Source organism: Amblyomma mixtum, chromosome 2 (genome assembly GCF_055824585.1).
Source record: "Amblyomma mixtum isolate Tamu chromosome 2, ASM5582458v1, whole genome shotgun sequence".
NCBI lineage: Eukaryota > Metazoa > Arthropoda > Arachnida > Ixodida > Ixodidae > Amblyomma > Amblyomma mixtum.
In genome coordinates this window covers 92,103,732-92,126,692 of record NC_143013.1, presented here as the reverse complement: position 1 = coordinate 92,126,692, position 22,961 = coordinate 92,103,732, and the positions used below count along the sequence as shown (strand labels likewise).

General features: G+C 44.5%; 1 protein-coding gene across 2 annotated transcripts in view; it reads right to left on the bottom strand.

The window, feature by feature from the left end:
* LOC149360174 (glutamate receptor ionotropic, kainate 2-like) overlaps positions 1 to 22,961 on the bottom strand; it is a 104,192-nt gene that overhangs the window by 48,214 nt on the left and 33,017 nt on the right. The window contains exons 1-2 of one of the 2 annotated variants that reach the window (XM_089572198.1): positions 8,239 to 8,313; positions 2,634 to 2,676 (exon numbers count right to left, since the gene is read on the bottom strand). Coding sequence is in view for 1 of the 2 variants with exons in the window: in XM_089572197.1 (XP_089428323.1) it covers positions 8,239 to 8,457 (219 nt within the window). In the remaining variant the exon portion in view is untranslated. Of the gene's footprint in view, positions 1 to 2,633; positions 2,677 to 8,238; positions 8,458 to 22,961 lie in introns of those variants that run through there. The other variant, XM_089572197.1, reaches the window with a different exon arrangement.

The following is a 22,961-nucleotide window of genomic DNA, read 5'->3' as shown; positions in this document are numbered from 1 at the left end:
TAGAGAAGGAGATTTCCTCGCGGAAACGAAATGACATACGTTTGCTGGTGTGGATACTAACCGGGCCTTTCCAGTTCAGAAGAGCGTGTAGTCGGGCTAGTTGGTTCTGCATAGTATATAAGTGAATTGCGCAACAACTTAGACAGGACACAGAAAGAAACACATACAAAGAAACACGCTCGTGAACTGTTGTATGTGTTTCTTTCTGTGTCCTGTCTAAGTTGTTGCGCAATTCACTTATATACTACGCCTTTCCAGTGAGCGGAATATAGCGCAACGTTGCAAATGACGCAGCACACTCAAAGTACAGCAGCAACTCGCCGGTAGATACGTCCTCCCACGCAAGTCACTCAACAAAGAAGGTTCACTACTTCGACCGATGCAAACAACGATCTTACGCAGACCACTCAGGCCCCACACCATGCATGGTTCTACGCACAACCAATCCCAAACATGAAAATTTTGCAAAGTGCTATCGTCCTCCGCACATCACGATGCTAACTGTCAAAAACCAGGACGAGAAAACCCTCAGACCTCACACTACCGAGGCCGACTCTAGTAACTTTAGCAGACCAAATTCCTTTATTTGCGCGAATAAAACACTCATCAAAACTGCTCCAAGAATAAAAGCATCTGTACAGCAACCCCGAGCTTAGGGTCTCCCACTACGACTAGTATTAATTACACTCTTCTTCTCTCCCGGTTAGCTTTGACCCACTTTGTATTAATGAACATCCGTTTTGCTAGCACATCCGAGGATATGTGTTTCTTACGCTAATTACATAATGAGGCTTACAAGCACGCAAGGCCGGCGGTCAAGAGCAAGAGACTGGCATGCCCGGACCTGTTTTGTAAATAAAAAAAATTCTTGGAACAAGCCGCCATAAGCTCATAAATTTTGGGCTGCGAGTGAGCGCCGAATATGTCTGCTTCTTGCTACTCGTCCTGTCTTCAGCGCGTCTAACCCACATTATGAATTCCTATGAACTAGGCTCGCTAACCATTTTCTTCCTAGTTACCAGCCCTGAAGTAACAGGCGCTTTTAACGGGCGGTGCAACGGAAAAAATGAATCACGAAACGAGCGGATGAGAAATCTGGCACGTCATCTGAATTCTTTACTGTCGGCTATCTTTCGCACTTTTACAAGAGCGGTTTACGATAAAACTATGCTTATCGCTCCCAAAGCCCGGGAGTCAAAAAGTGAAGTTTTTTGTCTGCTGGACGAGCATACTTTGCATCGATATTATTGCGCTCGATTCTACCACATCATTTTGACTGCTAGCCAGTCTTTCTTATTGGTAGCGCCAGCAGCTAAGAAACCATCTCAGTCGTCAGCTTTGGTGTCAAAAGCAATGCGGACCAATCGTGTAAAAGCAAAGGAACCAATTAGGATAGAGCCGAACGCAGTCCGTCCTTAGGTTACATCTCGAGAACATTGCGGCATAAGGTGTGTTCTTCACCCGCATTCCAGCATATTCAGGCACCTAAATAGGAAAAAAAATAATATGTGCTCTTTAGCGAAAGAAAACTATGCTGTCCGTCGTTCCAAACTATAAAACAAAACGGTTGGGCTAGAAGTCTTCGGTTCTGCTGCGCACATCGGAGCGAGTGGTATTTACAGTCGGCAGCAAAACTCCTCCTGCTAGGGCCAAAGCATTGGCCGGCAGTATGGTTAAATAAATAAACAAATAAATAAATAAATAAATAAATGAGTGATTGATTGAATGAATGAATGAATGAATGAATGAATGAATGAATGAATGAATGAATGAATGAATGAATGAATGAATGAATGAATGAATGAATGAATGAATGAATATTGCAATGTAGTCACGTAACCAGATTGACGGTGATGCGTGGCAGTACGAGGTTAAGTGCAGGTTTCCCCCATCGTTATCAATACCACGCAACTGGCTCGACGGGAAGGGCGAAAATAAACTGGTTCCCAAGACGTGCGTCCCCTAAATTTTTGTTTGCCGACTGTTCATGCGTGTTCATGTGCAAACACTGTGAAGAAGATCTGCATTAACCCAGCCGCATTGCCATTGCTCCGAGCGAGACCCTTCTCAGCCTGACCGACGGCGAACCACCACTGCATAACTGCTGCTTCTGTCGTTCTCAGCGACACCAGATATGAAATTACCACGATACTCTAACCACGATATGAAATTGAACACGCAGTTTCCACTCAAGAAAAAAAATTCATAATTTCCTGCAAAAAAACTTTAAATATTCTAAATGGTTTGGCAGGGGGAGGAAACAAACTTAAACGTTGTGCTCACTTCACTCGGACAGTAATCGCTAGCATTACTCTAATGAACAAAATAATTAAACGTTCCCTTTGTGGACTTAGTTCACCCGTAGGTCCGGTAAAAAGTCTCGTAAACAGTAGCGCCTTTAATCACAGGTGACCTCTGATGTACTCTCGGAAATTTTATCTACTCAAACTGGTTACTCATGACGCTATTTGCGGCCGCGATACTGACCGAGGCTACAGAATGACGAGACAGAGAAGTTGTTGCTGATTAGCACCTTCACGAGCGCAGCCATAACACTACAATGAAAATCTATACAGGTTTCACGGAAACTTCACCGTCGAAGAAATTTCATCCCTGTGCGGGGTCACCCCTACCATATTTGAAATCTTGTTCCACATGTAGGCTTCACCTGGACACCTAAAGATGAAAACAGAGACAGGAAATGTTGAAGGCCTTCCGTATTGAACAAAATATTATGCTGTCTTTCAGTGAAACACCTATACTATTCATCAGCAAAGAATTTTTCCACCTTGTGATATTCTACTGAGCGGCATTTATCTTCTGCATAATTTTTTTGTTTACTGCAGGCGAATTTTACTCATAGTACAATATTTGGTGAATTGGTTGGAATTCATAATATTCAAGAAGCATTTTTTATTGGCACACTGATTAATATTAAACTTCGAAGATAAAATTAGTTGAATGTGCTAATAAACTATTACACGTAACACGGATACAGTCGATAGTGGATTGTTCGACAGCTCAGTTGGCAGAGGACAGTACGCGACATACGAAGGCCGTTGCTTAAGGTTCGAAACCCAATAGCTTGACCCTTTTTCTACTTTCTAATAAATTGCATTTAAGATAAAACATGATTATAATACTAATTTCGCATTGATCAACGCCACAAATTTAAACACTAATATTACCTAACCTTTACATGGCTTCGGAGACTGCTGTTTTTTTTTTAAGTATGTCATAACGAGCCCTTCATGACCTTATGCTTGTCAGCCCGCTAGTTGATAGTGTGGGCTTCTAGTGTACTCAGCTTTGCGTTATATCCCCTTTTTTACTTAAAGAAAAAGTGCTATTGCACCGAGTGAGTTCATATTTCATATCACCAGGACTTTTTCGGGAGTACTTGGCAGCGAAAAAATTCGATGACTGGCACATTTCTCCACAGAAAAACGCGCACAGATCTAAGGAAAGACATACTGAGCAATTTCAGCCGGTGGTTCTCCTATGTTATTCAATTCAGCTGATATGCCCATCACTACCCGATCTTGAATAAAGGCCCTGTAGGTCGCGAACTCAACAAATCTCCGAGGATTAAATTCCGATCACGCAGCTGGCATTTCGACGAAAGCGAAATAGAGAAACACCTATATACTTGTATTTCAGCACGCTTCACATGAAAAATCCGGAATCGGCGAAATTAAATCAGAGCCCTTCCAAACGATTTCACTCATCGCTTACAGATTGGCGTGTGGGAAGGACTTTTCTTTTCATAAAAAGGAAAACAAAGGGTCATTCATACAAAAACATCACCGCTGAACTATATTAGGTTTAGTTTATTTTAACCTTTGCCTGCTGGGCTCCTTATGGGGTCCTTTCATTACGGGCCAAGGGCCACACCCACTTTTCGATCATCGATCATCCGCTTTCCCGCCCCTTCCCTAGTGACAAAAGAGCCTCTGTATGCCTCCTGCGAGAAACTTTCAAAAGATGAATTGACGTCTCAACGTTTTTGTACGCATATTTATGTACTTCGAATAAACATTCTTGCCTGACTGCAACGTTTTGTGGCGCAGAGAACAATTATAGCTTAGTCTTTTGACCAATATTTTCATTTTTGTGTACGCCATCAATACAGGCCAACATTTCTTACATCGGTTCCGTGAAATACGCCCAGCCTTAATCTTTCCATTTATCGTCGTCGAGACAAATGTCTAACGGTGACGCTGCCTGTTACTCTCGTAAATTATGTATGTTATCCATTTTCGGAATCATCTGCGCCTCGGAGGGGTCCCAAAGGCCATTTTTAACATGCCTGCCTTCTCTTATATCTTGCTTATTGTGTTTTCGCCTCTGCCAGGCAAGTTAACCTCTTTCTTCGGCGGCACTTCTATCTGTTGTGACCGCTGGGCTCATCCACACTGCGTACGATTCTGTTTGTCATGTGTCCTTGTAATCACTTCTATTTCCTTGTCTACAAGTGCAGCCACTACAGGGGGCAAGAAAGAAAGGAACTGAGAATCAAAGGGACGCAAGAAAGGAAAACATGTGATGAAGACAATGAAGGAAGGAAGAAGGAAAGAGAAATTAAAGAAGGCGTAAAAAAAAGAGGACGACAGAAGGAAGTCAGAAAAAAAGGAAAACAAGAGGGAAAGCGTAAGGAAAGAAGTGAAAATGCAGGAGAAAAAAAAAGAGAACAGAATAATAAAGCAGGAATAAAAAGAAGAAGAGAGATGACTGATAGAAATTAGCGGGAAAAAAACAAAGAAAGTGAGGAAAACGCGAAGAAACAAAGGGGAGGCGAAGGAAAAAGCAGGCAGCTGGAGATACGGGGCGATAAATCGTCGGCTGCGCGCCGCAGACGAGAATGACCCGAACTCCTCCGGCTGTGCTCGGCGGAGACCTCTTCCGAAGCACTGTGCGTGCTCGCGGGAAGGCGTGGACGGTGCGAAGCCATTACTTGCTCGCTGACCCCGGGTCCACCGAGCACGCTCGTGTTGAAAGGGGGCCAGGCCAGCTGTGTAATGGAGGACTGCGCTCATTATACAACTCCGTTCGCTCTTTCTCGCTTTTGTTAGCTTCGTGCCTCTCCCCTGATTCCCCATTCGCCCTCCCCGCTTGTTTCCCGCTGAGCTCCCTTGCACCCTAACTATCTTCCTCGGTTTCGCTCCCTGTTCGCTAAGAGCACACACGCAGCTTATTTGAATACTGCAGAAAAGCCCTGCATACAACAAAGGCAATTCACTGGGGAAGCTGATGGCACGTGGTCAACCTCCCACCCTCCCGAAAAACTAACTTAGATTACTTTGAAACTCACGTTCAGGTACACAGGCACGTCCTAGAACGTTGAAGCCACAGCAAGCGACACTAGTTTTTCGTCAACTCTCTACTTCACCACTTGCACGAGCCCCGAGAGACTTTTTTCTGAGCCGGCATCGTGCTCTTAAGTTAGGCTTTATGAATACCTAATCCAGATCTGGTTGAACGAAGGCTTCGGCTCAGTGTGGCTTAGCATATTGGAGCGCTTAGCTTGCGTGACACATCACGTGACAGTGTTCACGTGACACATCATGAACTGGTGGCAGGAATTAAGGCAAGGCGTTCTCTTGCTCTCACACTATAAGCGGTACCTCGCGCCAAGGTGCGAAGTTCCGCAGCTAATGAAGCCCTTTCAACATGTATGAAAAGGGACTTCTGTCCAAATCTGTTCGGCATCAGAGCATAGCAATGTAGAAAAGTTAGTAATAGCCAAAAATGTTTTAAGGCTTCATCGCTGTGCGAGCTGCTATGAAAAATAGAAGCCCTTACTACACTCTTTTTAAACATACTTTGGATAAATATATAAATGTAGATAAGCTGTGCCGCTTTTAACTACTGCTCAGAGCTTGATAATTTAGTGATGTATGCACAAAACACCAAGAACCATGAGTCTCGTGACAAAGCCTTTGTGAACATCTCTTCTGGAGAAGCATCCAGAAAAAGAAGGTCCATCACTAAAGCAGCGCATGTTTTTATGGGGTCAAAACCATTTTCGTGTTCTGGGCTAGAGAAACGAGAAGTTATCTTTAGGACCATGCAAACCTTAAAAGGATGAGAATATACTGAAAGTCAATGTTTATAATGCGATAAGCTGAAAACGATCGCTGACTGTGCTCCTGAAAAGAGGCTTTTAGGATCGAATGAAAGCCTTCTTTACGCAAAAAGACCCGGATATTCCATAAAGATTAAAAACGTTTATTTTTTTGTGTATTTCTTGTTGGTACACCGGCATAATGATTCTGTATATTGTTTCCATCTGGAGTGCTCCCGGACAAGCCTCTCCTTTGAAGTTATCTCAGACAAGGTAAAATATAGCGCAGCGCCCTTTTATACTGCTCAATGGAACTGCGGCTGTTGACAACCCGCTGTCTTCGAAAGATAAGTACGCACGGTTACTTCCGGTGTATTATAAGCAGAAATCAACAGCCAGAGGCGAGCCCGGAGTTCACTAAAATATACAATGTCAAACTTTAAAAGAGCCGCACTTTAAACCTCTGCAAAATATGTTTACTTATAGAGCCCGGTTAACTGCAAAGGTTGGATGTCGCCCAGAAGTCGGGGTGTTTTCACACATCAGCGCGTTTCGCAGGAGACTGCGTGCAAGACGAATTTTGCGCGAGAGCTTTCCAATTTTAAGCATGCACGTAATGCCTAAACATCTCCCGTGATTGAAAACGTGGTCTACAATTTGCAGCAGTTTTTGTCTTGTTACCTTACTGCATTATTTCTCAAACTATTCCAACTACAAAGTTGCATAGTATTGCTTAATTAACGGCCCTCAGAGCAATTTTTTGATAAAAAGGTGGCACTTTCTGTCCTAACCAATACCTTCCTTTAATTCCGAGATATATACGATTAGCAATTATTGTTGTATACAAGTTTAGGTACGGCGAAAGGGAGACGCCTTGATTTTCACCGCGAGTTTTCTTTAACGACGACCAGAAAACTAGCGCATGGGCAGCTTGACTTCTCGAAAGTGTTCATCAGCTTTTGCATGTCCAAATGGCTGCCCAGTTTTGTTGTGTTGATTGCTCTGCGATGCTAGCATGCTAACGTTTGCGACTGTTTCGCAAAGAAACCAGTTCTACAGATTAAACAGAGTCTTTTTGAGACAAGAATATAGCAAAAAGACAATGACACACGTGGCAGGTGCGAAACTTAATCAGTTTTCTTTGCGGCCGTCTGAAGGAGCTAGGGAATTTCACTAGTTGCGAACACGAGCAGGTAGTGAAAATCAAAATATAATCGAGATTCTATTGGCTCTATATGCGTGAAAAGTCGTACCTAGAATGTTCCAAACATTCAAAAGTCTGGTATAAGCTCTAAACAGTGTATGTGAAGACAAAACTTTCTCAGCAGGGCTTTACGTTCTCACCGACCCTCGCTGACAGCTTTGCCGCTTCCTGACCGTTACAATGGTTATACTTGCTGTAGGGGGCAAAATGGCTAGGGTCGGCAACCTCTTTGCAGTAGCTTCATGAGGGGCAGAACAATCACAACTGTGACTTTCAGTTCACCGTGTGTCGTATCAATCCGACTGATGGCTCCGGCCAGATGGAAGACATGTTTTGTGCTAATGAATAACTTAAAACACAAGCAAATGAACTCTTGCAGCGCAGGAATTTTCCGCGTAAGGGGGGGGGGGGGGGGCGAAACCGCAAAGCCGAAGCACGAACAACAGTATGAGGGAGAAAAAAGTTCACTGCCCACAGATCTGAGCTTATTATGTCGCAGGTAGATAATTGACCCACGACGTCCGAGGGGCATCATTACTGCAGTGTGCGCCGTGACAGACGCGAGACGCATGGATGTCTGGGCATCCTGCCCGAAAGACAAGGCGACAGTCGTGGGATTACTCCTCCAGAACTGCGCAGACGCGTCTCTCCGATACTGGATATGAGAACGCAGCGACGTGCCCCGGACGGTGGGAGCGACGTGAGTGCCCTCGGATGGGCGCGTAATCATCAAGCGATGGTTAAGCACGGCCTTTTTCCACGAAATGATCGATGTGGCTACCTTGCATTAAAGGTACCAAAAGTCCCTCAGCACCGTTTTTCGGGGCTGGTTTAGGCACATTGATTGGCGATAAATCCCAAGCGAAATGATGGAGGACCTGCTGTCAAGTTAAACACTGCAAACAGTATAGAAACCCCTGCTTTACATCATTAATGCGGCATGCGTCCAAAAGTAAGCCTGCGCGCCAACCTTTCTTTGCTGATCTGAAGAGGTCATCCGGCTCCAGCCTTACTACAGCCAGGCTTAGGTGCGGGGTCCTGGCCGAAGTGGCGGGGACCTGGGTCGCAGTGCTTCCACCCTGCGGCGGCGTTGCATATGTAGCATCGCTGGCATTCAGGTTCGCTCGGTCGAGTGCTTGGGTCAAAAGCTTTTCGTCCTCCGAAGACCGAGCCTGGTCGTACACCACGCCTGAGGGAGGAAAAGGACACGAGAACAGAGTGTTAGTAAAATCAAGGAGCACTGAAACCTTCCAACCTTCTGAACAGCTTGTAGGTCGTAGAATGATTAGTTTCCGACAAGAAAAGAAAGTTTGCGCCCTGATAAGCAAAATGTAGATGAGAGGACCACTTTCAAAGAGATACACAAAGATTGGCGCCTCGCGACATCAACCTAGATCTTATGTGTGCACTAAACGGCAGGCATCTCACCAGAGATAGAAGTACGCGACCGCACCTGTGGCAGATGTCCCACCTCGCAGACAGATGTTTCTTGTCAAGAATTAACCAGTTTATAGCTGCGCTCCATACTGTGAACTTGTTTTCTTTTTCGTCTGTGCCAAAGTAATAAAGTGCCTGTCGTAAAAAGAACCGCATTACGGAATGAATAATCAGCAATGATTAACCTTCATTTTCAATATATGTGAGTGATGAAGGAATAGCAGACCTATAAACGCTGTAATCGAAAACGTAAACATGCTGTACCCGTCACCACAGAACTTTGAATACACTAAGTGTTTCAGCTAATAACCAAGCTTTAAAAAAAGGTGTATCCTAACCCAAGCGAAACTAAGGGAGGACTGTTTACAGTCGCGTGCCCTAGTCTAAAGTCATTTTTAATTTTCTTCAGGCACTTGATTACTAAAGATAGTAAACTACTTTAATAATGATTCCACGAGCACAGTGTAAAGTAACAAGTTGTTAATAGTTTGGAAAAATAGGTGATTGCAAAATTTGCAACAAGTTACCATTTTGCGGAATTTTATTTACCGGCTTTAAAAACAGAGCTTCCACGTGAGAGCTGGTGGCTAATATCTCTCACCTAGTGCACACACAAGGCCCCTTCATGGACAGCGTTTCACACAGGAAAGGATTTCATTCACTCAGACGCGCCTTGGGACCCTGAAACCTCACTACTGTCATGTGGCAAGAGCTGTGACTGTGAGAGTCACGTTTTAAGGCCGCTAAAAAAACGTAGTATATCTAGACTGTACCTTTGTGCAAAACATTTCAACCAGTTGTTTTTGAAGGCTGTCTTTTTAATGCCAGAAATTTTTAAAAAATATTATCTAGTTTGCCTTTACTATTCACTAGGTATGGAGAACAAAAAAAAATTACGCACCAGGCCCCATAGCTCTCAACAGGCCTCACTTGCTTTCACTGTACATGCACACTTTGCCTTCTTTAAAACTTTGGTTACCTTTAGCTGGGATGCCCGGTAGATTTGCTCAGCTGAGAAGCTTAAATACTCTTGCTACCTCGGCACATCGTGTGCCGTGAGGAACCGCGCAAACACCGAAATTATTTATCTCCAGCTACAGCACGAAAGTTGCTACTTATCAAGCTCGAGCAGGACACGACAGAGCCACTAAACCTAGCCTTTCACACAGGCCAATTTTTTGAAACGCTGAATATCTGAATATCTCAGGTGGCTGCTGCGGCCTCGCTTCTAGTGTTGAGGGAAATTCCAGCACCGCATTTGAAATCTCCTGAGGTACACTTACTTTAGCCTGTACAGGCTGGGTCACAGTGGCTCAGGCCATGCTAGGGACTACTAGGGAAAGGGCAATGTTTCTTGTTTCGATCAAGCGGTGCCTAATGTCAGAGTAGCGTTCGTGCTTCTGCGCGAGCCTGAAGAGAACTTATTTCATTAGTTCAGAATTCAGCTTCGTTGTAACCTTAGCATGGTAGAGCAGGAATATAATGTGCATACACAAAAGTACCCTCTTCTTTGCAGCCATGCACCCTTAGAAGTAATGTAGAGCTAGGAACCCCTTTAGATGGAGTAAAGTTTGTCTCTATATTTAACTCCTTTATCAAGAACCGGCGCACTCCTTCTAGTCAAAGTCAGTGCCCACCCTTGTTCAGGATTGTATATAACTATTCTATTAGAAAACTTTACCAAAACCTGAACTATCGAACTATCCAAACCCTGACATCCAACTGGCAAGTAAGTCGCAGATGGCGACCGCGTTATGGTTGGTACAGCTCCGCAAATAATGAAAGGAGCCAGGAAAATGTTGCATACCGCATAAAATTTTCATTGCTAGAAAATTTCATAAAGTTTAGTGTGTTGAACGTCTCTTTTTTTTAAATGACCACGACTGGCCTCGTGCTGGATGATCACTAGTAATTAAAATGCAGGGTAGCTTCAGTGATGGTCATATCCAGCATTCACACCTAACTAACACCTAACTAACAGTGCATTGGGAAGTGTTTAAAGTGATATAAGGTGGCAAATATTGAACGTTTACAGGTATATAGTGGCAGTGTTTTGCTTCAGTCGCAGCACAGGTTAGTACCGCGAAGCATTTTCCTTGAAATGCACATGTTTTGAAATAGATGTAAAAACAGAGGTTCTGAGACTTCCACGCCTCAAGTGCAGCCTTCACTGAATGGCACTTATTAAAATTATTTCTTAAGGTAACGCCGTTTTCAAATGTTTAATTTAAAGTCCAGAGGGCTTTGAATCAAAGCTAAGTAGTAAGGCCCTTGCATCATCCTAACCATTCAAGGAGTGACGACGAAACTTCTCTCCTTCCAGATGGCCGAGAAACAAACTCTCCAGGGCTGTAAACTTTTCACAAAGCCTGTAGATCACTTTCTCCCCGCCTCTTAGGTGATACCTTTACTTACATTCAGCCACGGAAGTACTTTAAGATAGGTGCATGTTACAAGAGAACCTACACATCTGCCGCACTACAGGAACGAAAAAAGTAGAACCATCCTCCAATTCCATTTCCCCAGATAGGAAGTGTGGATGTAGTTCTACTTTTTGCCAAAGAATGGATTTCTCTCCTCACAGAATCTACATTGTGTAAATAGCTGGTAAAAACAGTACAGTAATTGGTATACTCTTTTACAGCTTAGCCGTTGTGCACAGAATTCCGTGACGTTCATCACATTAAGTCACGTCACGGATATCTTCGACATCAGGTTTCGTGACTGCTCACACGTAATCTCATGTTCAGTCTTGTCCGGAACAGTAACACCAGACACGTTACCGAGCGCCCTTTGTTACCGTTGTTGCAACTCAGCTTGGCTGCGACGAACTTTGTAAGTCTTCGGCATTAGCAAAAGGCTGCCAGCACTTCCGGAACAGATGTCACTAAGTTTAACGCGTGGCTCAGGAGAGCGTAAACACTGAAATTTTTTTAGGGCGAAAGCAGTACTTAACATGGTACCAGTCAAAAATCTTGTGTGAAGCATAGGAGTAACTCGTGTAAGCTCGGGTTAGTTCGGAGGAGCGCCACGCAAGCTGCAGCCAATGGAATGAAGCTCGGGTGTGTTCAAAACAATCTCGCGCCAGCTGGAGCCAGTGGGAGGTTGACCTTGATGATGACATTGAAACCCTCAGGGTCCCTTGCTTTTTCACCTTTCACTCGGTTTAACTACGTTAAAACACTACCACTGTTTAGACTGTTCCAGCTTTTAGTGCGTGCGCTGTGTCCACCATGTTACTTATCACCTGACCATCAGTTCATGTGAAGGCATTAATACGATGTGATGCGACAAATCTGCGATAGTAGTATAGGTTGTGTATTTTCTCATTTCACTTAGCCAGCGCCTGCGCAAGGCTAAGTGTATATATGTATCTGGGTTCTGCAAAATAAACTAGCTGTGAGTGGAGCTCTGTCCCGTTCTCTGGTCTTGTGTGTGTGTGGTTTTTGACGCCTTTACTTTTACAATGAATTACCAACTAGCCCAGCAAGAAGTTCTCTTAATCCAATATTCTAGTCCGCAATCTAGAAAACTTGAGGTGCTGATGACGTCACAACAGTCTCGAACAATCATGGAATTCAGTCGCAAAGAAACCCGGTTGGTTTGTGCAAGAGGGAAACTTCAGTGCTGTCGCATTAAAAAAGAAATGTAAACAGAGAAAGCCATATTACCCTTGTCAAACTTGCATCCTTGTGCTATCTGTATGAGGGCGCGACACGCACAAGCCCGATGGAACCCTCGTGCCATATTACAGCACTAGGGTTAACACCTGTCGCCAAATCAAAGACTGTTGGAGCGCAGCTGCATCCTGCCATCTATATACGGCCCCTGTTTCGCATTCTTCTGTATTTGTCGCGTGCTGCCCTCCGTCTAATGAATACGCATCAAAAGCCTCAACTATCTGGCTGCTACAAATTAGCTTGCAGAGATTTTAAGCCGAAAGCCTTTCATGCCTCATACTCTCGTTAGCAAACGCGTCGGCAGCCGTGTCGACAGACGCGTCGGCAGATTCGTCCGCCTTTCGGCGTCACTGCTTAAAAGGCTCAAGGTTCCAGCATGAATAAAGGCGCATCTAGTGAATGCATGGGCTTCGTAAATAAAATAAAAGGAGTAAAGTCAAGAAAGAAAATAAAAAAATAAAAATAAGAAAATAAACAAAAATAAAAACAAAAGAAAAATAAGATGTGAAATAAAATAAAAAAACAATAAAATTAAGAAAAGGGGCAAAAAATAAAGAAAAACAAAACATGAAAAATAAAAAAGTAAACAAAAACAAAACAGTGGCCAGGAAATGCTTTCGCCTTGCAGCAGTTTAGAGAGCCAAAGTGCCCCCTGAATTTTTTTTACCGATAAGCATGCACCACCTTACAGCTTTTACAAATACTAACGCTCGTCGTTCAATCTACACTGAAATAGAATTAATTTCCTTACCCATTAAATATCTAATAATAAAGCGCCTTCCATTTCCCTGCATGCGAAGTCCAGTGACCCCTGATTGTTTGGGAAAATCTCCCTAAAGCCTTTAGGCGTGAATATTTCTCTCGATATGTTACCATTCGAGACACTCAAAGAGAAAACACGAAAGCGAAGAAACGGGAAAGCAGGTGAGGATGGAGGCACACTCCGATCATCGGACTTTGTGCGATTAAATTATATGGTATTTATTTGTGTTCACTGCTGCTCAGCTTCCTCCAAATATTCTCGCGAACTAAAATCCACTTTAATCTTGCGCTACAGCGAGCAACGTATGCTGGGCGCTCCCGTTAGTTTAAATAAACAGAGAACTTAAAGTGGTCCTAGCTTCAAAAAAGTTCGATTTCCTGCAATCTAAATTATTTTCAGATATTCAAAACTTTTTTCATGCTATTGCAAGAAAAAAAAAGCATGGCTCTATGCTCACGCGTAAAAGAGCTAACCTCGCGCCGTAATCTACCACCGGAGTACGGATTTACCGAACAAATCACCTCCGACTGTTTACATTTATCACTAACCGAGGACTCGTGGACAGCTCCAATATTACAAAAGGTTCTGGACAAATATTTTGTTAATCAGCAGAAGGATATACTGCGCCTTATATTACTATATGGCGATAATCTTGTGTGGAGTTGTGCATATATATCAAAAGTCTGAAAAAAAAATTGCTGATATTTTCACGACAGAAAAATACAGCTTGGTTTTTCGGCACAGCCTCAATTCTCTGTAGCACGCATTACCTCTTATTCAATCAGGAAAATAAACCTAGGGTTTCACAACGTGCCGTAATACGGCTGGGAGTCATCATCACACAAGATGTTCCTCTTGAGTGAAAACTTGGCCTGTGCCAAAAGTGGTAGCTTTAATGAAGTACAGAGTGGAATTGTCATGATTAGCCCTCCTACTGCCGCTAACTTTAACTCGTTCGTTCGTTCGTTCGTTCGTTCGTTCGTTTGTTTGTTTGTTTGTTTGTTTGTTTGTTTGCTTGTTTGCTTGTTTGTTTGTTTGTTTGTTTGTTTGTTTGTTTGTTTGTTTGTTTGTTTGTTTGTTTGTTTGTTTGTTTGTTTGTTTGTTTGTTTGTTTGTTTGTTTGTTTGTTTGTTATACCTCAAGGGTCCCTTCACGAGACATTACAAGAGAGGTGGGGTAACAAATGGCAATAAACATTATACATGGATGAATGATGGACAATGCTTTTAGACGAATTAACGTGTTTCTTCAACAGCAGATTTGAAGGGATGAGCCTTGACAATTGTCGCCACTTCGGTTGAAGGTCATTCCAATCATCGGCTCTCTTCTTAAAAAATTATTGCTGAAAAGTAGTGGTGTGTGGGCCCGGTCCGTGTAAACAGCGTTTGGGTGGTTATGGCGGGAAGTGCGGTGTGCATATATTCCTCACCCTTTTTTCCAGAGAGCGATAAATTAAACAAGGAATTGGAAAAAGCAATACCTATGTACACGAACATGATAAGCACATAAAATGCAAGTGACTGCGACCACCACGAGTTCCTCATTTTGGTCTTAAAACGAGCCAGAAAAATTTGTTTTTCCTCCATAAATGAATGCAAGGCTTTGCGTGACGGAGTTGCTCATTTCGAAATGTTTGTTTCTGTCTTAATTTTTCTTTCACCTTATGGCAGTAATAGTGGGAAATTTTTTTCCGAGTGCCTGCTGTATATTGACGAATCTTTCTTTTCTGGCCTGCGATAATGACGCACCAATAGGTTTCTGTTGTTCTTGAACAACAGAACCCCTTTGTTCTTGAACAGAACACAAGGGTTCTGTTCAAGCCTATTGCCGCTGCGTATATTTTCGTGACTCCTAGGAAACCAATGGAGTTCAAGCAGGCCGTACCTGTGTACAGCATACACGCCGCCTGCCGAAGGCTGCTTCATAAGAAAAAAAATACAAACAATTCCCTCATTTAAATGCATTCTGAACCAGAAAGAAATAAACGTTTAAATAGTTCGTCTTTCGGCGACTAACAACACAGGGAAAAAAATTTTGTACGAAACACATAACCGGAAAAGGACGCCACCCCTTGGAAACTACGAGCAAGGGGACTAAGCTTCTCTATCTACACAAAACGAGTTGGTTCTAATTTGGCTTCAAGTGCAGTTTTTTACTCGCACAACTCAATCGAGTGTTAGCGTGTCTGCATAAAGCAAACCAGAAGCTGCCCATTATACACGCAATTTTACGGTATGCCACAAGGGGCAACACAGACGGGTATGAAGGTGAACCCGTTTCTCGCAAGAGCGAGCCTCGACCCGTACGCCGGGCCCACGCGAGGCTCGACACCGCGCGGCCAGTTGTTGTTTCTGCGTCAACAGCGAGCGGAGGCAAGCACGTAGCGGCGAAATGGAACGAAGAGCGCCGAATAGGCCACGGCTCCTTTGTTTTCCATTCCGCGGTGCTCGGAAACATGCAGCTGTTGCTGCGGCCGCATGAAATAACCCGGCTCGAGAGCAGCACGCAGGACGGCCGGCCGCTCAACGGTCGAATACAAGACAGGAGGCTGCAGGCAAAGTATATACGTGGCTCTAAACAACAAAAAAGGGGCGCGTTTGTCATCCTCGCCGCAGCAGAAGCCCCCTCGGGCGGACACGCAGGCGCGCATATGGCGTTCATCCTTTCGCGGGGGGCCCATGGTTCAACCGCAGCTGCCGAGATGCGCGGGTATTGACTTTAGATGCGCAATTTCACGCCATCGTTGCGGCGTCTGCATTTTGCTTTTCGTAGATCCTGTGTCTCCTCATTTATTTTCAACTCCCGAGAAATACATATGGGCAAGAAGAGCTGGTCTTTCTGTACAGTAGACAAGCATAAAGAGAGCCAACCAGGTATTATATAAGTGCACGCACGCGCAGTGCTTTTGGCAACGTCGCGATCCAGCGTGATCAATCGCCATATTTTATGACGGACTTTCCTCTAAGAATAAATAGTCGATATATCAGGAAATATAAACTTGAACAAAAGTTAATGAAGTGCATTTGATAGGATACTGCATCTTTCTGATCGAGAAGATTCGACGCAACGCATATAAGGCTTAAAGCACTTTTCAAAGTAAAAAAGGTAGCAAACTTGAGCTACATCGCAAAGTTTTCACTTCTTGATTAAGCAATCCAGGTAGTTCGCAGATATTCTTGCATGAAGGTCGGTCATAACTCCACCTTAAACAGCTGATACTAGCGTTGTTGGCGCAGCTAAAGTAAATATAAGCTGTTTTGTATAAGGTGCATACATATGGCAGGCAAGAAACCTAAAATCTTCTTGTAAAAACTTCGTTAAAAGGTTCCTCGATTCAGGGTCACCACAACACTACTTCGTCGTGTCTCCCGCTGTGTTTAACGTAAAGCAGCTTTTTACGTGTGCTGCCTGGAAAAAAAAAATAAAACAGCGAAATAAAACAGCCTCGAAAATTTTTCTTATGAAACTCTCAGATGGTTTCAGGCGGGTGTCTGGAAGTCACAGTCTCTGTAGGCCTCCACTCCCTTATTACGTGTTTAACCAAATTCCATCGCTACTGACATTCTCTCTATGAAGCACCAAATTACTTTTCGCATTTAGGCATACTTAGCAAGAGCCTTTACTAAGAACGCAACAATTTCAGAAGAGAGCGCTCCTGAAGACTGAACCTTAAAACTTCCTAGAGCGCTCCTAAACTGGCATTCCTGATTTTTCCAGTTAATCTGCGGTGGTTGGAGCAATAGTTTCTAGTTTTGTTTCGTGTTCTTGAGCTGAAGAAAGATTTTCGGCTGCGGACAAAATTTCACGTAATTGCGGATGGCCCTAGGAAACAGCGGCATTGAATGGAACACTGGGGACAACTTTATCAGAGTTACGTTCATAGCGAATTAAGATAGCTGGGTATGCGGTGATTCTGCTCATGTTTTTTCCAGTCGGGGCAGGCACTTTCCTTTGCCAGCTGTTCGGAGTTAAGCTGCATATAATTTTCCGGCACACGGTTCGAACTCACAACTTCGAAACTGGCGTACGCAGTGTTACATTTCATCCGCCTATTTTTCTCAGTTTAATTTTTTACTCTCCTAAGTGTACATTACGGGTCAGAATACGAAGTTTCAACTAACATTAAAACGTGTTATCCTTCGCTTTGTCGCTTCTGTGAGATAGTTTCTCGTTAGCACGATTTACTTGTGGAATGACCTGTAGTTGCTATACGAGCCTTTCATTTCTCGTTCTTGTTTTGTCTACAAGACCTAGATTTCAGGAAAAAGTGGTCTCTTTCTGATCAACAAATTGGAATTTATTACAATACGTGACGTTCATTTTGTTCTCAGCGGCACTATCAAAAATTAAATGCTAAATAATTTGTCCTAGTGGAGCTCTGGCATGCTTTACATTATGCTACAGGTGAACCTCTTAGCCCTGCCTGGGCGATTTCGTAAAAGCGCACTCCTAACATCCAGATCTCCCGCTTATTATTTGATGGTTGATTCACATAACTTGAGAGCAAAACAGCCTCTCCAAATAAATTAAGCCTCCTGAATAACTCGCCAGCTCCGCGAATCACGTACGAAGGCCCACGGAAATCGATCAGCCTCAAGAAAGACAGGTACTCAAGAGAACAGCCAGAAGCTGACGATACACATCAGCCTGGTCACAAGCTGTTGCGTGTTTAAAAAACATCTAGCGATATAGTGACCGGCTCGGATCAAGACACGGGGTAAGCGGGCGCAGGACATAGCTACGCGCGCGAAAGACAGTGAAGGATTTATGGCGTCGTCGCCTTGGTTCTTCGTCGCAGGAACTCGATAAAGCTCACCGGAAGCTGGCCACCACGGCCGAGCGCGTCCTTCGCGTCTGTTGAATCACACGGCTCGCCGATTTCTGCCATATCGTTCCCCTGTGCCCCAGAACATTACGCTTTCATGCTCGAGACAGCTCGGCGGTGATCTAAAGCACGTGCGGTGTAAAGAGCGAAGCTTGACTTCTTTCAAAACTTTGTATCTCCTTTCTTTGTTTGGATCCCGGAGCGTTGCAGTTCACTCCGGGGTCGCATGGCTGGACGATGAATTTTTTACAAACGTGATGCCCAAGGAGACCCGGGACTCATGCGGAAGATTGAATTTGATTTTCTTGTTTCTTGAGATTCCAATACATATCCAATGTACGCAGGAACTTCAAATTTAATGTAGTGTATACGGAAACGAGGCCTCAGCACGCGTTCCCTAAGTGTATTTTGCAACGTAAACTTTAGCAATGCAATTTACGTTGCGCATGCCTTCTATTTTTTCTATCCATTGTTTGTGTTAAAACAAAGTCACGAAGTGTAATGCTTGTACTTACGTAAGCGTTCCTAATGCATACAAGCGAATGGCACAAAAAGCGAGGCGGGGTTTATGTGGAAGTTAACAACAGTCGGTCAATTAATACATCTGCAGGCATGCGTGAGTGAATAGAGCCTTAGTCAAATTCTGGGTACATGGCTAACGGGTGTCTCTGATCCTTCCAGTAGGCAAATAACGTTCGATGGGAGAGGGGCCACCGCACACTTTAAATCGCGGCATCCTCCTTTCCCTGGCGAATGCACCAGCCGGACTCTCGGCGGCTCTTCCTTAAGCCCGAGTCGACGCATACTCGAAAAGCAATGAAAGCAAGCAAGAAGTAAAGGAAGTGGTGCGCATTTATCAAAGACAGCGCCTAGCGGGTCGCGTCATGTGCCTCTGCTGCGCTGTAACCCATTCCATTTGAAATGACACATTCGGAGCCTCCCCGTCTTATTCGCTTAGATTTGAAGGGATTCTACCGCAAATTTCGAAAACAACCCTGGAGCTGCAATCTCAGTATGCGACTATACAAAAACGTAGCAGTCGCTTTGCATATTTAGCAGCGGATCAGTCGATTTTCAATGTTTTGTGAGCTTCACGTGCAGCATCATCATTAAACGTCAGGTGGTGATCGTGCAACTACGACACATTCGCCAAATACCCATCATCCAGTTTCCATCAGCTGAAGTGCAGCGAGGGAACATGAGTGTTGCTTCAGATCATTTCAGAATTTCACAACCTCGGTGAATGAAATCGGCTGCTGAGTACACCATGCATGGTAGCAGAGTGCCGAGCCGCCAGGTGGTGTAGCGTCCTTCGCACTTCTGTCTGCAGTAGTACATGCGCCCTTGCATTCTCGCAACATTGCTTATTCTTTGAGCTCCACACCCTTACCACACGTCATGCATAACACAACTACTACTTCAACGGGCTTTCCGTGCCTCTGCAGATTTGGACAAAGCTGCCGGCAACGAAAGAGCATGGTAATGAATTGTGTTCAGTGCTTTTTCTACTCGTTATGCTCGACACATGCCGACTTGCAATCCGCTCGTCTTATTTATTGCTGTATGAGTACGAAAACAGTGAAGTCTTCCATTCACCTCTTCTCCTCAAACAAGAAGCTGGTATTAGATATTAGACGCTTTAACGTAGCGCGTTTTCCACTGGTAACCGCCTACCCTGCCCCGCACTGCGCACGCGCTGATTGGTCCCGACGCAGCAGGCTAACACGGTGCTGACTAGAGTTACTGTATATGCTACCAAAGGTAGCAGAGTTGCACGTCCGTTTTCAAAACGCCGCTCACGATTCCATTGGTAGAGCCCCATCACGTGGAGTCCAAGCAACCGTGTACGGCGGAGGAGACGACGCTCGGGACACTTTTTGTAATTCCCGACGCCGCCGCTCCAGCGGACTGGATTGACTGCAGGCCAAGTTTGAAGCGTATCCACTATCCAACCGCTGTTTACGTTCGCTGCTGTTCACGTGCGTAGCTCTCGCGTTCTTTTTTTTTTTGCTACAAGTTGCATTGAGGCTGGGCTTGCGGCTGTGCGCTTTTTCATGTATGCTGTTCAAACACTAAAATAGAGTTCTTCGTAGCGTATTTATCTCTGTTTGCATAAAACCTGAATGACAAACAATTTTAAGCGAGGGAAAACATGTTTAGGCATCTGATTGTTTACTTCAGATACTAACGTTCATCCAGTTTCTAGTAAACTGTATTCTGGATTTTATATTGTCCTTTAGTTCCGGCTCATAACATTTTGCAGGAGTTTCGGGCTCAATAAAGGGGACTATGAACAGGTTTTTTTTTAACGTAGGTCCCGCGATTAAATGTTGCCGCAAAGATGAACGAATGCTGCATTTGTACGGCGCATTTAGAATACTGAGTCTTCCAGTTGAGTTTCACGTGGTGACGTGAGGAAACACTTGTTGATGCTGAAATCGGGTTTCTTGATGGATTGATGGTTCGGACTTGCAAACATTCAAATTACTGAACGACAGGAAAAGAAGGTTAACTATTTATTTGCACATAAATAAACAAGAAGCTACGACCACGGAGAAAATTATTTACAGCATGAATGAACCGTTGATGAGATGAAATCTGCCCCGGCTTAACCCAGAACGCTTAAATTTAAGCCCTCTGCCTCCGCCCTTGGCGGGAACAGCAATCAATAGTAAATAAAGCGGCATTTCTCACCGGTCGATAGTTAGGGAAAGGATATTGGCTAACCAAATACTTGGTAAAGGTCGGGTTCCGAGCACACATACAAACAGCGCTGAATTCACTGCATTCTGAACATCTGCCTTCCTCTACGTTTTCTTTTCCGCAAACGTGCATACAGGACACACGTATGCCTCCTAAACACTCGTTTAAGGTTCTTCATAAAAAAAACAAACAGAAAGCTATCGTTGAAGGTTCAAGCGCTCAGTGGCAACTCCAGCTTTACGAGGTGCCTCTTCTGAGCACCCAAAGCCAAAACGGCATATTGGCACCGCACCGCGTACCAATCAGCCACCGCACACCTGCGTCCTCACAGTAAGCTATGTATATGAGCAGAGCGAATGACTCACACGTAGGTAAACGAGCAGACACAAAAAGAAACGTCCACTGGCCACAAAAATGACCACTGCAAGCATTCAGACACAGAACAATGGACAAAGTAGCGCGCTGCGAAGGTATCTGTGGTAGGAAGGCAAGACGGAGACGGGACGAGCGCTCTGGCGGCGGTGCCGCCGGCAACAATAGAGCAGCGACCGAGACTCCGTCGTGCGTCCGTAATTCCACCAATTAGGTAACCCTTCGACCGAGGACAGGTGCACATATCAAAGTAGCTACCTCGCGCCGTACACTCTGTGCTAGAGACTGAATGACGCATCAGAAGTTATCGGGTAAACAGCTCGGGGAGGGCGACTGTGCGAATCGGCTGCCGCCGCAGCTCACGGAGCGCGCTAGAAAGAGCAGCACTTTTTCTTTACTATATTTTTTGGCTGGGTTACACAGTCAGCTGTTTCGGTCCTCTTTGTTGGTGATCAAGCGAAAAAGTGGTTTACACACATCGGAAAAGCGCCCACGGTCGGTCGGTGATGCGCTAGGCATGTCGCCTGCAGAAATGAAGTGCGGCTCCGCCGCATAAGTAAGGTTGGTTGGCAGGCAAGATGGCGGACTTACGCGCAACTCTGCTACCTTTTGGTAGCATATACAGTAACTGACGGGAACGTGGCGCCATCTAGCGTCCTGGCCCATCTGCACATGAGCAGTAGCGGCTCGCGAAACTTCGCAAGCGGTAGTGGTAGCGGTACGCGCTATGCTAAAATATTTTCTGATTCTCGTGTACTTGAAAATATGGACGGCAGACCATCACCAGTTGTTTTTCGCGCGGCGCCCTGAGTGCAAGTCCTAAAAGAAATGAAGTCGCCTCTCAGAGACGGCCAGATTGGCCGCAGTGGTTTCGGAGCGCAATTCCACACTGAGCTTCTCATCTCTCAAAAAGGTATGTGACAGTGTGCTCAATGATGCTGTAGTGGTACCCTGAAGTTCAGCAGTACCACGGGCCTATTCTTGCGGTGTGCTCAGCACTTCGTGACGAAGGTAGACGACGGGAAAGCGAAGAAGTCGAGTAAACGTGTACTTAGCTAGCACTGCCTCAATCCATCTACGACTAACGATCAGAACTGCGTTAAAGCAGCAGAGTTGTGACGTCGCATTGAAATCTTCCAGAATCGGTCCCCGGGCGCGCCAGTAGAAAAGAAAATAGCAGGTTCATTGCCCAACTGTTCATTCTTTACCGTTTATGGTAGGCACCGTAAGAAGGTTAATGCAACACAGAATGCATCGCGCAAAGTGAAGTCAGAGATTGACCTCGCATAGTGAGAGATAAGCATGCTGTTGACTCCGACTAACTCACGCAAATCCATTCCCTTTTAACTGCCAGTTAATGATGGAAAGTGCTTATGTTTCCCGTCGCACTCCACTAAACCAGACAAACGACACCAATAATGTCGCGTCAGGAAATAATTGAGTGTGCGATCTTTCTTTTCGGACCTCGGCCAGCTTTCTAATGAATACCATGCGGACAGTGAGCTGCATCCTGTTTCAATTTCCTCTTTTCTGCTGATATTTCCGAGAATGACTACGTCAGGCAGCTTGCAGGTGACTGCATTTTATTTAGGGCCATAAATACAAAGAACAGTCACTATATCTTACAAAACATGCTTTATCACTTCATAAATGGTATGCTAAGCGCGACATGCAATTAAACCTAGATAAAACTGTACTGTTGAGACTGTCACGTAACAAACATCTTAGATTTTAGAGCCTGATATATCTTCCCATTACGTAGGTTACATATCATGCATATTTAGACGCCATCTTAGCAAATGATTTAATATAGACGGCTGATATTTCTGACAGTTGTTCCTGGGTATTCCCAAGCTTTGCTAGCCAAGGGGGGAGATGCTTCAGGTAAGTCGAAACTTCTAGGATACTATTCTG